Source organism: Canis lupus, chromosome 1 (assembly GCF_003254725.2).
Source record: "Canis lupus dingo isolate Sandy chromosome 1, ASM325472v2, whole genome shotgun sequence".
NCBI lineage: Eukaryota > Metazoa > Chordata > Mammalia > Carnivora > Canidae > Canis > Canis lupus.
In genome coordinates this window covers 78,667,019-78,682,814 of record NC_064243.1, presented here as the reverse complement: position 1 = coordinate 78,682,814, position 15,796 = coordinate 78,667,019, and the positions used below count along the sequence as shown (strand labels likewise).

Genomic DNA, 15,796 nt, shown 5'->3' with positions numbered 1-15,796 from the left:
TGAAAATGTGAATGGAAAACATGATTTGAGGGGAAAACATGCTTCAGATATAGCTAATAGCTTGTAAAAATATTACCTGATGAGATATTTAGGACACTGGTACTATAAAAAGTCGTGATTATATCTTCCTTGAAGTTCTAGAGCAGGAGTTACATACTATAATGTCCCTAGGGCCCAGGGAGGTAATATCGATGAGCTGAGGAACTAGTAAAAGAGCTATTCTGAGAGGTGTGGAGCTGTCAATGACTTGTGAACACATGCCATGACTAAAAAGGGCAACAGGCATTCAAATACAATCATCACAGGAAATAGAGGCTAGCACTTGCTGATCTTCCATTTTTCAGAAATACCAGAAATTTAGATTTATTTATTTATTTATTTTTAAATTTTTATTTATTTATGATAGTCACACACAGAGAGAGAGAGAGAGAGGCAGAGACATAGGCAGAGGGAGAAGCAGGCTCCATGCACCGGGAGCCCGACGTGGGATTCAATCCCAGGTCTTCAGGATCATGCCCTGGGCCAAAGGCAGGCGCCAAACCGCTTCGCCACCCAGGGATCCCAGAAATTCAGATTTATATGTGAAATTTCCCACTTTATAAATTATCAACTCAATAAAAAAAAAACAAAACCAACCAAAAAAGATACTCTGCAGGCCAAAAAAGAAAAAGATAAAAACAAAAACACAATCCACAGAAACTATCTACTTTTCAACTTCTGGCTTTAGGTCCTCACAAACACATGTATATTTGCTCAGAAAAAAGGTGATAGTGTTGTTTACCAATTTCTGAATCATAAAGAGATGTGCCATTAAAGGAAGTCTTCAGATTCCCTGTTGTTGAAACACCATCCTCAAAGTTTCTTCTAGAATTTCCAGAATGTCCTCCATGAAAGAGTTGGCCAGTGATAGTCATTTGCACAAAGCTTAGAAGGCAAAAGGGAACAAGATGCCATTATTTTCTGGAAGCAGTTCTGTCTAGCCATGGGAGACATGATTCATGGGGACTTCTCGGTAAGCCCTTGACAACCACCCTTTTTGCTGCCTTACACTGAAATGCTGGTAGCAATTTTCCAGAAATTCTTGAAAAATGCACAGCTTCCTGGGGCTTCCTTGAAAAACCACAGGATTCATTGCTTACAGCTGAGGGGATCAATAGGCACTCTGCCCCCATGTGCTCCCTAAGTTTTAAGGTTGTTTAAGCCTTTCATCCCTTATACTTCATAAGACTCTTTTCATAACTGCAATATACATAGTGGCTTCCAACAAAACCATGACTGATATACATAGTATTTGAATGAATAGAGAAAATGGTTTTCTTAGATGAGTTATAGAATCATAGAGCTGCACAGCTACAAAGAATGTGGTTACTGAAATTGATTTAATTGATTATTAAATAAGATCAGAAAACCATTTTCCTTCATGGATATTTAATCCATTGTTTGCTCAGATATAGTCCATGTATTCAGTGACATATTTTTATCTGCCTGAACGGATGGTTGAGGTAGGTAGGTGCAGAATGAAGAGAAGGTGGGTAGGAAATAAAAGATTATTCCAAACTACTGTACATCTCTTTATAAGTGGAACAAACCTCCATTGAGACTACTTGCTTTTATCACTTTTTTCAGTTTTGGTTTTGGTTGACATGAGTCAAAATAAAGTGCCAAATATGGATTAAATTAATTCTATTTGATTGCTTAAAAGAAAATCTATATTGTTTATGTACTGCTAAAATCTCCATGCTAAACAACTTTCAACTGTGCTTTCCCTTTACACACACATGCACACAGCACACACATACGGCTATTCAATCTTAATCCCAATTTATTCCTGCAGTAACTTAACTTCAGACCTTTTTGTTATTGTTTTTAAAAGTGATTTATTTACTTGACAAATATTTAATGAACACTTACTATGCACCACATCCTCTTCTGGACACTCAGGATGCAGGAATAAAACAGATAGATTTACATTCTTGCAGGGGAAAATAGATAATAAACAGATGCATAAATAAATATGTAGTAAGAGCACCCAGGTGGCTCAGTTGGTTAGACATCTGCCTTCAGCTGGGGTCATGATCCCAGCATCCTCTAATCAAGTCCTGTGTTGGGCTTCCTGTTCAGTGGGGAGTCTGCTTCTCCCTCTCCCTCTACCCTTCACCCCTTCTTGTACTGTCTCTCTCACAAATAAATTAAAAAAATATTTCTAAAAAGTAAATTTATAAGTATATAATAAGCACTGTAAGGTGTTCAAGAGGTATCTGGAGGTGTGTGGAAGGCTGGATATTTTAGCAGAACCTAAGTAAAGTGATTGACTAGTGTAAAGAGCAGGGAAGAACAAGTAGACAAATGTGGCTGTTTGGTAGAAGGGGAGGCTCAAGAGGAAGCAGAACCCCAAATCCTATAAGTCATCATCAGGACATGAGCTTTTATTCTGAAGAAAGGGTAAGTCATGGAAGGGTTCCATGCAGAGGGGTGATAGGACCTAATTTTCAATTGTAATACGACCACTCTGGGAAGCTATGTGGAAATTTGAATGGGAGGTCAAGAATAGAAATTTATGAAATTAAAACTGAAATTGTCTGCCTTGCAGGTGTCAGGATACTAATGCTCTCAGTATCTTTATCTGTGAAATATGAAGGTTACTAATACTTATATCCCAAGTATGCTGAGAGAATTAGATGAGTTAAGTAACATATACAGGGTATTTAGAACCTGTCTAGGTAGGTGTCAGCCAGCAAGGGTAGTGGTTGTAGTGGTAACAACCAAAGTAATGGTAGAAGAGACACTCTAATCCCCTGACAGATAGTAAGCCCCAGGAACAATTCAATCTTTGTCTTTCCAGCGTTTTTCCTATACACATGCAGGCTATCATACACATAGTATTTTGCTGATTTGATATTCTTTCAGAAATGGGACTTACACACTTTTCCCCCCTCTAAATCCTTTATGTTTTTACTCAGCAATATTTATGGACATTCTATTCTATTAAGTAGTCCCCTCACATATTTGTGGTTTTGCTTTCCACAGTTTTAGTTACCCATAGTCAACCATGGTCTTGAAGTAGATGATCTTCCTTCTGACAGACCTAAGAAGATCAGTTGTAGCCTAACATTGTCCATGTCATTCACCTCACTTCTCCCCACTTCACCTCATCACACAAGCATCATCACAAGCAGAAGGTGAGTACAGTATGAGAAGATACTTAGATCACATTTGCATAACTTTTCTTACAGTATTGCTATAATTTTTTTTAATTTATTTGAGAAAGAGAAAGTGTGTGAGCACTACTGGTAGGAAGAGGCAGAGAGAGAGAGAGAGAGAGAGAGAGAGAGAGAGAGAGAAGGAGAATCTCAAGCAGACTCTCTGCTGAGCTGAGTCTCATGACCCTGAGATCATGACCTGAGCTGAAATCGAGTCAGACACTTAACCAACTGAATCACCCAGGTGTTCCATTTTATTATCAGTTATTATTGTTAACCTCTTATTATGCCCAATTTATAAATTAAACTTTGTCATAGGTATGTATGTACTAGGAAAAGAATATAATATATAGAGTTCAGTTCTATCCATGGTTTATGCATCCACTGGATCTCAGGACATACCCCTGTAGATAAGGGGGGATTACCATATATCAGAGCAAGTAGATCTAAATAAAGTGTTTAGTTTGCACAGTATTCCATACTGTAGATGCACTGCAATTTAACATTTCTTATTCCTGTTTGAGGTTTTCTGTTTTTCTTGCCGTGACGTACACTGCTGTGATCATTTCATGTCATCATGTATCATTTGTGCCCAAGTTGCTATGGGATAAATTCCTAGAGGTGGGACTGATGGCTTGATGGTTACATGCATTTTATGTCTGAATTGCCACTAGCAAATTACATTTTAAATAGGTAGTTTTGGTTTACAATCCTACCAATGATATGTCTATTCACACAATCATAGCAATCACATTATTTTTTAAATTTTGATAGTCTAAGGTCAAAAATTCATCTCTTTTCAATTTGCATGAGTATAAACAATAGAAATATTTGGCATATTTTCTTACTTTTATTGGTTCATGCTTTTTCTTTTTTGACTAGATTATACTGTTGTGCTTTTATTTTTTCTATTTTTTGTTTCTTTCCATTACTGCCTAGAAAGGAATCTTTTTTAAAAAAAGATTTTGTTTGTTTGTTTATTTATTTATTTATTTATTTATTTATTTATTTATTATTTAATTCTTGTGAGTTGGAAGAGGGACAGAGGTTATCTCAAACAGATTCTGCACTTAGAGCACAGAGTCCAAAACCAGACTCCATCTCACAACCCCGAGATCACGACCTGAGCCAGAATCATGTGTCAGACACTTAAGCAAATGAGCCACCCAGGTGCCCCAAAGAGGTCTTTTGATGTGAATAATATTGTTTCTTATATTGCCCACATTTCCTTCTCACATGTGATTTGTTTTTAACCTCCACTGTGGTGATAATTAAGGTGACTGTCTATGGCATAATATATTTCTAAAATATTTTTTTAGTCAAATCTACCAATAGTTTCTCTTTCAACTTCTTGATTTTTTTATGCTGCTTCAAAAAGCCTTATGCTCAGTTTAAGCAATATTCTAATATTTTGTAATCCTGAAATATTTCTGTGTGGGCCAATGATGAATCTGGAATGTATTTTAGCCTTGATAGTGCAGAGACAACTATTTCAGTGAAAAAATACTCAAATATTAAGAAAGAATTCTTTTCAAAAGTAAAAATGTGCTCTATTTCCTGCTCTGGGTAGAAAATCCTCTGTGTGATTGTCCACACTTTTCTTTTCCTCTCCGTGCCTACTTTAGAGGACATGGGCTTTATATATTAGTGTCTAGGTGGAAGGAGCCTGGATCCCTGAGCCAAAACTAGAAGGAGGCTCCGGATCCACACTGAGCTCTCAGATCAAGAAACAGATCTTTGTGGGTTAAGCCCTGTGCTATGGGGGCTTTTTGTTACTAGAGTACAAACATACCTATTCTGACTAATGCAGGCATCAAACATAAGTAATCATACTCTGGTGTGGGTTAAAATTGCTACAAGATTTCTGAGAAATAGAAAACCACAGACTATAATAGTGAAAAGTAATTATTTCATGAAAGAGTAGAGATTTAAAAGGTAGAGAATGATGAGTACATATAAGATTGCAGGGCCCAGGGCAGCCCGGGTGGCTCAGCAGTTTAGTGCCTCCTACGGCCCAGGGCGAGATCCTGGGCTCCTGGGATAGAGTCTTACATAGGGCTGCCTGCATGGAGCCTGCTTCTCCCTCTGCCTGTGTCTCCGCCTCTCTCTCTCTGTGTCTCTCATGAATCAATAAATAAAATCTGAAAAAAAAAAAAAAAAAAAAGATTGCAGGGCCCATGTGAGCACCATGGGCAACAAGGTATAAAAATCACAGGAAGCGTATTAGAGAAGTAGGAGGAAGTGGGAAGGCTAAATAAGTAGATCCAGACTATTCATTAATATGAAAAAGCTAAGTCAAAACAGAGATAGCTAAATCAGGCGAGCTATTCCATAGGCATTTTCTGGAAGGTACTTCTTTCCCTGTCTTGAGGATGCTTCTCCTTTTCCTAATGATTTATCTTGGGCGTTGGTTTCTGTGTACAATGCTTCGATATCAACTGTGAGAGTAGTAGCCCAGGCTGTCCCTCTGTTGATTGCTGTCCCTCTGGCCTCAGGGGAACCACTTGTCACATCATAGTGACTATGATGTCTACTACTACAGAGGAGAAAAAATTCTTAGCTGTTGCAAAACAGTTTCTAGTGATTTAAGGATCTAGCAGTCTGCCAACTCACTGTTATAACGAGCTGTGGGGCTTTTCCCTTGGATTTTGCAGGACGTGCCCTTGAATTATTTATAACAGAGCAGCCACCTGCTTGCAACAATTTTCCATTTTGCCTTGTGCTTAACTGGCCTTGTCAACTGGTATTACAGGTACAGTGGCACTCTGCACTTCACCCTTCAACCTCCTATTAGAACATACTGACTGTGAGCTGCCACACACCTTAAAAGTTCCTTTCCACTATATCCGTGGCTTTTGTCTAAATAGATAGTCTTATATGCTTCATTATGAAGAGCTGTGCTGGTTCAACTGTTCAACCAGGTGCTGTCAACTCTGGTGCTACTCTTTTCCTGAAAGATGGAAATTTATGAATATATATGCTTGTGTTGACAAAAAGCTATTTGAGTGGTGGGAAGGGGAAACCAACCCACCTACATTCAAAAGCACAGCTCTGCGCTGGCAAACAAGCAATGTCTTCACTTTTTTCTTCCTCCACTTTAACAAAAAGAAACATTACATGTTTGAGTAGACAACAAGAGGTACCATTAGGATTCAGAAAATAGAAAATCTAGACTGCAATAAAAAAAGACAGTCACAGGGGAATTTGTAATGGTTTCCCTACATTTTAGTAGAATACTTCCGTTTTTTATTCACCCTGCAAACAACAGCAAAGAACAAAAGCTGTGATTTATATTTATGGACAGGTATACATGCACCCCTGACCTCCTGCTGCCTCCCTCACCCTCTGTACCAGAAACAATTTATGGAGGCTGGTCTAAATAAACATTAAGGAGGCAAGGCCACAAACTGACAGCCAGGAAAATCAATGGTCTCCAGAAACCAGCAAGTAGGATCAATAAAAGAGATTAGGCATCACAAGCTAGTGTAAGGCAGTTACAGGTAAATGTGGCTTGCTCTTCATCTGACAAGGTTCTCAGCAACAGGATAAAAACTCATATAAACAGAAGCACGCAGTGGGTAGCCAATGGAGGCTCCTCCTGAGTTGTGGAGACTGATAGATGACCCCAGAATGAAAGGAATTTATACAGAGGCCAGTGGGAATTTTCAATTGCTCTTCCAGCATCATCTCACATACCTGGGCAGTCGCCCTTGGGAAGCTGTGCAGATATATCTTTTGAAAATCTCTCTGCTTTTGCTTCTCACTAGTTAGCGTTCTTTGGATTTATTTATTACTCCTCCTTGACATAGGCCAGCACATCTTTGCCCTCCCCAACCTCCTGCACACACACACACACACACACACATGCACACACATACACACTCATTCACCATTACTTTTATTAACCGAATTACTTATACTCACATGCACAGCGAGCAGGCAGGGGAACTGTTAGGGTTCAAACGTAAACATATATATATATATATATATATATATATATATATATATACAGTCTCCAAAGAAAAGTCATCCACTCATAACTTAAAACATTGGACTGTTAACTTGCAAGCTTGATTTAACAACAGCAAAATAAAAGACAATCACATTGTTGAGCTTGTAAGTTAATATCCAAAGCTTAAGGAAAGAAGGAAGGATAATTACGTTCTTGAAAAAGAGGAACTCTGATAAAGGATGGACCAAGGCAAAATAGCTATTGCCTATTTATAGAACTAGCCAGTTAAAACTTGAAAATTCAAATCTGGGATCCCTGGGTGGCGTAGTGGTTTGGCGCCTGCCTTTGGCCCAGGGTGCGATCCTGGAGACCCGGGATCGAATCCCACGTCGGGCTCCCGGTGCATGGAGCCTGCTTCTCCCTCTGCCTATGTCTCTGCATCTCTCTCTCTCTGTGTGACTATCGTAAATAAATAAAAAAAAAAATTCAAATCTTAGCTTCATAGGAATGGTTACATTAAAAAAAATAGTGCTTTACTTTGCCTCAGGAATTCCATTTTTGAAGTGGAGATAAGCCTTCTGTCTGACAAGAATATGATAAAACGAGATGAAGAGGAGGACAGTAAAAAGAGGAAGTTTAGTTTTTAGGAACACTAAAATATGATTAGGAATTTAAGTGAGCTTTAATTGAGGGACAGGAGAGATGTGAGTCTCTCCGTTGTAGCAGATTGGGAAAAATATCACATCATTCTGATATACCTTTCGTACCTCAAGTCTGGGCTTACCTGGCGACTTGCTTTGACAAATGTGATGTGCTGGAAATTGTCACTGGTATGAGTTCTGAGCCTAGGTTTCAAGAAGCCTTAAATCTTATTATCTTGGGCAGCCTGGGTGGCTCAGCGGTTTAGTGCTGCCTTCAGCCCAGGGTGTGGTCCTGGAGACCTGGGATCGAGTCCCACGTCAGAGTCCCTGCACGGAGCCTGCTTCTCCCTCGGCCTGTGTCTGCCTCTCTCTCTCTCTCTTTCTCTCATGAATACATAAATAAAATCTTTTAAAAAAATCTTATTATCTTGATGCTCCTGATGAACCCACTATAAACAAACTTAAGTTTTAGTCTTCAAGATAACAAAGTAAATGTCTCTTACAAAATAGTAACTTTTACTTGGCTTTCAGAGCTTTTCTTGTATCAACTGTTTCTCAAAAATAATCACCATAAAATTATCCTTATGCCAAAGAGGATTATTCGGGGTGAGAAATTCTGCTCCCCTTCATTCCATACCTCAAATGAAAGATGAATACCATGCCAGAACATAGAGATACCTGGAATTCCCTGCTACAAAAAGATTCAAGTCTCTTGTTCTTTGTACTTGGTATGCTTGGTGAGGTCATACAAAGATTCTGCTGAACCCTTTTCTGCTTATATTCTCTCAGGCCAAATCATTTCCCAACACAGAACCATGCCAGTCTTCTCTAACCTGAGGTCAGACTCAGAGTGAAATATCAGATACAGATTGCCAAATATTTTGATTTACTCCAAACTCTGATTTTCAGTTTCTTTGTGAGCTATGTATATATAGCCTGGACAAATATGAACATTATTATATAGCCATGCCCTTGGAGTTTAAAGAAATTTATGCTGGCCATGAAGGAGATCAGTCATCATTCTAGAAGGCATTGGCATGTCTTTTCACTTTGTATTGAGCTTGGTTTTCATGTCAAGCCAATTTTTTTATGGAAGATCACAACCCATTTTGGCCTATGATAAAATCATTATTGAGGAAATCATTATGTGAATCTTTCTGGAATGATACTGACTATTTTGTTCCAACTGCTCCTCTCTCATTCCCAATTGGAATTAAATAAAGGTATATTTGGCATAAAGATGATTGTATTCATAACGCAACAAAGAAAGCACAACACAGTAAATCACTTCCAACATCTCCCATTTACTTGCTTATGCAAGCTTAGACAAGTCACTTAGCTTCTCACCCTCTTTCCTTGGATTACAAATATAGTGTCTGTCTTACATTCTTCATAAGGTAGTTGTGAAGTTCAAAATAAAGAGACAGCATAAAAGAAGCTTTACATCAAATGTAAATGGTTATAGCATGTAAAATATAAGTAATGCAGTATTTATGAATCTAGTCACTTAACAAACAGCAGATAATCACTACGCCAGAAGCAAAGATAACTACGGTAGGGCTCTTGTAAATGTGGGCTCATATTCTAAATTCAGAAACAAATGAATAAGCAAAAACTGTTTGGGAAAAGTAGAAATGAAGATTACCCACCGAAATACATCGCAATACAAGCATCCATTCAAAAACTGGAAAGAACTCAAATACAAAAGCTAACCTTACACATAAAGGAGCTAGAGAAAAAACAGCAAATAGATCCTACACCCAAGAGAAGAAGGGAGTTAATAAAGATTCAAGCAGAACTCAACGAAATCGAGACCAGAAGAACTGTGGAACAGATCAACAGAACCAGGAGTTGGTTCTTTGAAAGAATTAATAAGATAGATAAACCATTAGCCAGCCTTATTAAAAAGAAGAGAGAGAAGACTCAAATTAATAAAATCATGAATGAGAAAGGAGAGATCACTACCAACACCAAGGAAATACAAACGATTTTAAAAACATATTATGAACAGCTATACGCCAATAAATTAGGCAATCTAGAAGAAATGGACGCATTCCTGGAAAGCCACAAACTACCAAAACTGGAACAGGAAGAAATAGAAAACCTGAACAGGCCAATAACCAGGGAGGAAATTGAAGCAGTCATCAAAAACCTCCCAAGACACAAGAGTCCAGGGCCAGATGGCTTCCCAGGAGAATTTTATCAAACGTTTAAAGAAGAAATCATACCTATTCTCCTAAAGCTGTTTGGAAAGATAGAAAGAGATGGAGTACTTCCAAATTCATTCTATGAAGCCAGCATCACCTTAATTCCAAAGCCAGACAAAGACCCCGCCAAAAAGGAGAATTACAGACCAATATCCCTGATGAACATGGATGCAAAAATTCTCAACAAGATACTGGCCAATAGGATCCAACAGTACATTAAGAAAATTATTCACCCTGACCAAGTAGGATTTATCCCAGGGACACAAGGCTGGTTCAACACCCGTAAAACAATCAATGTGATTCATCATATCAGCAAGAGAAAAACCAAGAACCATATGATCCTCTCATTGGATGCAGAGAAAGCATTTGACAAAATACAGCATCCATTCCTGATCAAAACTCTTCAGAGTGTAGGGATAGAGGGAACATTCCTCGACATCTTAAAAGCCATCTATGAAAAGCCCACAGCAAATATCATTCTCAATGGGGAAGCACTGGGAGCCTTTCCCCTAAGATCAGGAACAAGACAGGGATGTCCACTCTCACCACTGCTGTTCAACATAGTACTGGAAGTCCTAGCCTCAGCAATCAGACAACAAAAAGACATTAAAGGCATTCAAATTGGCAAAGAAGAAGTCAAACTCTCCCTCTTCGCCGATGACATGATACTCTACATAGAAAACCCAAAAGTCTCCACCCCAAGATTGCTAGAACTCATACAGCAATTCGGTAGCGTGGCAGGATACAAAATCAATGCCCAGAAGTCAGTGGCATTTCTATACACTAACAATGAGACTGAAGAAAGAGAAATTAAGGAGTCAATCCCATTTACAATTGCACCCAAAAGCATAAGATACCTAGGAATAAACCTAACCAAAGATGTAAAGGATCTATACCCTCAAAACTATAGAACACTTCTGAAAGAAATTGAGGAAGACACAAAGAGATGGAAAAATATTCCATGCTCATGGATTGGCAGAATTAATATTGTGAAAATGTCAATGTTACCCAGGGCAATATACAAGTTTAATGCAATCCCTATCAAAATACCATGGACTTTCTTCAGAGAGTTAGAACAAATTATTTTAAGATTTGTGTGGAATCAGAAAAGACCCCGAATAGCCAGGGGAATTTTAAAAAAGAAAACCATATCTGGGGGCATCACAATGCCAGATTTCAGGTTGTACTACAAAGCTGTGGTCATCAAGACAGTGTGGTACTGGCATAAAAACAGACACATAGATCAGTGGAACAGAATAGAGAATCCAGAAGTGGACCCTGAACTTTATGGGCAACTAATATTCGATAAAGGAGGAAAGACTATCCATTGGAAGAAAGACAGTCTCTTCAATAAATGGTGCTGGGAAAATTGGACATCCACATGCAGAAGAATGAAACTAGACCACTCTCTTTCACCATACACAAAGATAAACTCAAAATGGATGAAAGATCTAAATGTGAGACAAGATTCCATCAAAATCCTAGAGAAGAACACAGGCAACACCCTTTTTGAACTCGGCCATAGTGACTTCTTGCAAGATACATCCACAAAGGCAAAAGAAACAAAAGCAAAAATGAACTATTGGGACTTCATCAAGATAAGAAGCTTTTGCACAGCAAAGGATACAGTCAACAAAACTCAAAGACAACCTACAGAATGGGAGAAGATATTTGCAAATGACGTATCAGATAAAGGGCTAGTTTCCAAGATCTATAAAGAACTTATTAAACTCAACAGCAAAGAAACAAACAATCCAATCATGAAATGGGCAAAAGACATGAACAGAAATCTCACAGAGGAAGACATAGACATGGCCAACATGCACATGGGAAAATGCTCTGCATCACTTGCCATCAGGGAAATACAAATCAAAACTACAATGAGATACCACCTCACACCAGTGAGAATGGGGAAAATTAACAAGGCAGGAAACAACAAATGTTGGAGAGGATGTGGAGAAAAGGGAACCCTCTTACACTGTTGGTGGGAATGTGAACTGGTGCAGCCACTCTGGAAAACTGTGTGGAGGTTCCTCAAAGAGTTAAAAATAGACCTGCCCTACGACCCAGCAATTGCACTATTGGGGATTTACCCCAAAGATACAAATGCAATGAAACGTCGGGACACCTGCACCCCGATGTTTCTAGCAGCAATGGCCACGATAGCCAAACTGTGGAAGGAGCCTCGGTGTCCAACGAAAGATGAATGGATAAAGAAGATGTGGTTTATGTATACAATGGAATATTACTCAGCTATTAGAAATGACAAATACCCACCATTTGCTTCAACGTGGATGGAACTGGAGGGTTATATGCTGAGTGAAGTAAGTCAGTCGGAGAAGGACAAACATTATATGTTCTCATTCATTTGGGGAATATAAATAATAGTGAAAGGGAATATAAGGGAAGGGAGAAGAAATGTGTGGGAAATATCAGAAAGGAAAAAAAAAAGAAATATCAGAAAGGGAGACAGAACGTAAAGACTGCTAACTCTGGGAAACGAACTAGGGGTGGTGGAAGGGGAGGAGGGCGGGGGGTGGGAGTGAATGGGTGACGGGCACTGGGTGTTATTCTGTATGTTAGTAAATTGAACACCAATAAAAAATAAATTGAAAAAAAAAAAAAAGAAGATCACCCACCATCACCACTACTTCCACAATTAATATATATTAAGAGTTAATACAGTATCTGCCCTCTGCTAAGCTTTTTATATGCATTACCACACTTAAGCCTCATAATCCTCTATAAAGAGGAGATTCTTTTCACTATTTTACAAATGAGAATATTGAAGTTTTTGAAATATTGAGGCATTGAGCATGACACTAAAACTTCAACTTACAATATCAGAATAGGTGGAAGTTTTAGGTGAGTTTATTTTTAAATATTTCAGGTCCCTGTGTATTATCTAGTTGATAAATTATTATAGTGGCTATTTAGAAATAGTGTGAACACCAATCTGAAATATAGATTTGAAGATCATCAGTGGCTATCACAACTTGGGGGTTTTATCTCCACAGGAGAGTATTAGCAGAAAGGAAGAAGAAAAATAAAGACAATCATGTCTAGGATGTCCATTCTCCCAAGGAGACCCAGGTTCCAAATATTTGGGTTTTTGGTTTGTTAAGGAGTCAGAGTTGAGTTTATGCCTTAGAGAGGCCATAAGTCAGAGAAGAGTTCCCATATATTTTCTCTTAAGTTCCTGAAATCAGCTCATCCCTGGTAGAGCAAGCAGAAGCTACACTATCAATCATCAGCTACTCTGAAACAAGAACTCCAGAACATCATGACATCTCAGCACTCTTTAATGACTAAGGATTGATTTTAGTGAGTAATAAATGACTATTTAAAAGAAATTACATTTTTGTTTTCATTTTATTTTATATGTTTATCTTTAATAATATTATCTTTTTATATGTTGCAGGAATTATCTCTTCCATATTGCTTATTTTACAGTGATAGTAATTTTGGTCCTTGTATCTAAAATTCCATTACTGATACCTACAGACCAACCAAAGCTTCTATGTTGGTGTGCACATAATAGAAACACCACGTCTGTGGGTTCATATTCCAAGGGAGGTGGACTTTGCAACTTCACTTTTCTAATGATAGCAAAAGTTACCATTAAACATGGGCGGGGGGGAGAAGGTTGGTGTACATATCCAGCTGATAATAGTAGGACTAGCAAAGCATGATCATAACTAGCAAACAAAATAATTTTAGCTAACTCATCTAGATTTTTTTAAAGAACAGTTTATAAATCTGGGGCACCTGGATAGCCCAGGCAGTTAAGCATCTGCCTTCAGCTCAGGTCACGATCACAGGATCAAGCTGGGGCATCAGTATCAGGTTCGCTGCTCAGTGGGGAGTCTTCTCTCTCTCCCTTTACCCCTCCCAGCCTTCTGGGCTGTCTCTCAAATAAATAAATAAAATATTTAAGGAAAAAATAGAATAGTTTATTAATCTGAGTTAACTAGCTAAGATAATGAATCGCGATAATAAAATAAATGTCTATATCTCCTAAAGAGGTGGAAACCAGTGTAAGATACATTTCAGAAATTTTAATATTTGGAATAGAGCCTTCTTTTATTTATTTTTTTTAAATTTTTTTATTTATTTATGATAGTCACAGAGAGAGAGAGAGAGAGAAAGAGAGGCAGAGACATAGGCAGAGGGAGAAGCAGGCTCCATGCACCGGGAGCCCGACGTGGGATTCGATCCCGGGTCTCCAGGATCGCGCCCTGGGCCTAAGGCAAGCGCCAAACCGCTGCGCCACCCAGGGATCCCTAGAGCCTTCTTTTAAAAGTTACCTCAAAGTGCTTGTAGTTAGATGATGATGTATTGCAAGACTCATTATTACTTGCATTCTTATGTGCTATGGATCATATTGGTCACGGAGTATTCAAAACTCATCAGTTCATCTTAAAATACCAAAATTATCTTTTTGCTTGAAAGTCTTTTTTTTTTTAGTTTTTAGATATACATATCAGAAAATGAAATGAGATGATATCATATAATTTCCATTGTGTATATTATCAATCTGAATTATTCTGGATTAAAAGTAGTTTCTCCACTGAAAATAATACAGGTTGACTCATTTAGGAACAGACACTACTTAAATGGGTAATATAAAGTTTTGGTCTTAATTGTAAATAAACTTTCACTGATTTTGCACATTCAATTCACTAAGAAACGGTTATTACTAGGCAAAAATTAATTCATTCACAAAGTCATTTGTAAGCAGAAATAGTTAAAATCTAAAATTTTCCTAAGGCATAGATCAGTAAATTTGCCACTTTTTTTTCTTTCTTTCTTTCTTTTTTTTTTTTTAACATTTTAGCATAGAAAATAGTGAGGCAAAATGACAGTTTTCCATCTGTGATATTTGAGGTGTGAAGGAAATGTGTTGTACTTTTTTCTAACTTACATAGAAGTGATCTTGGGTTGGCTTCCAAATGAAGAAAATATTTTTACACAGCTACAGTGTAAGGATATTGCTGGAATGAATAGAGAAATAGTCTTCATTCTTAAAGGGCTTGAAATTTTGAGCATATCATCAACAATACACATTTGCAGAGCAATGAATAATTTCCAAGATACTTTTACCTTCATTATATCAATTGAGCTTTACAAAATCCTGAGAAGAAAGAGAAAGAGAACTTCTCAATCTACAAAATTTTAATTTTTAAAAATAAAATTAGCTTTATTTTTTGCTTATTGTGTGGAATTTCTGAACATTCAAAAGTTATTTAAAGAAAATAAAAAATTCTTGACATCCCACTATACAGATAACCAATGTAAATATTTCCATGTATAGGCTTGAAGAACTTTTTTCTAATAATATTATAAATGTGCATATATACTACATATAATGGTTTTAAGCTGCTTTTTTCTATATACCAGTAGTATATTTTATGTCCATTAATTAGATATCTACATTATGATTTTGAAATGGCTGTTCATTTGCTCCCAAAATACAATCAGTGTTTAAACATACTCTTTAGGAAATTGAAGTTGCTAGACAACTAGACATAATAGAGTGAGATGAGTACTCCTTTATTATTACTATTTAAAATAACTGATATATGTTAAATATTTTAAAAATATTAACCAGAAACAGGTTTCAATTCTGTAAAAACTCAAAAGCACTTCTTCACAGCAAAGCATTAAAATGGGAACTAATAAATTGCTGGCCGAATATGTAAACATTCAGTATAGATACCTTTGAAGCAAAAGTGAACTGAAAGATAATACTTGGCTGGGAAATAAATTACATTTTAGCCATTTTGCCTAACATAA

The 15,796-nt window shown here is 37.5% G+C and overlaps 1 protein-coding gene across 1 annotated transcript in view; it reads right to left on the bottom strand.

Annotated features, from left to right (window-relative positions):
* Positions 1-408: 408 nt before the first annotated feature.
* Positions 409-15,796, bottom strand: part of LOC112644673 (cornifin-B-like) — a 121,299-nt gene continuing 105,911 nt past the window's right edge. The window contains exon 2 of the mRNA XM_035704751.2: positions 409-924. Coding sequence (XP_035560644.2) covers positions 732-924 — 193 coding nt within the window. The 3' untranslated portion in view covers positions 409-731. The remainder of the gene's footprint in view (positions 925-15,796) is intronic.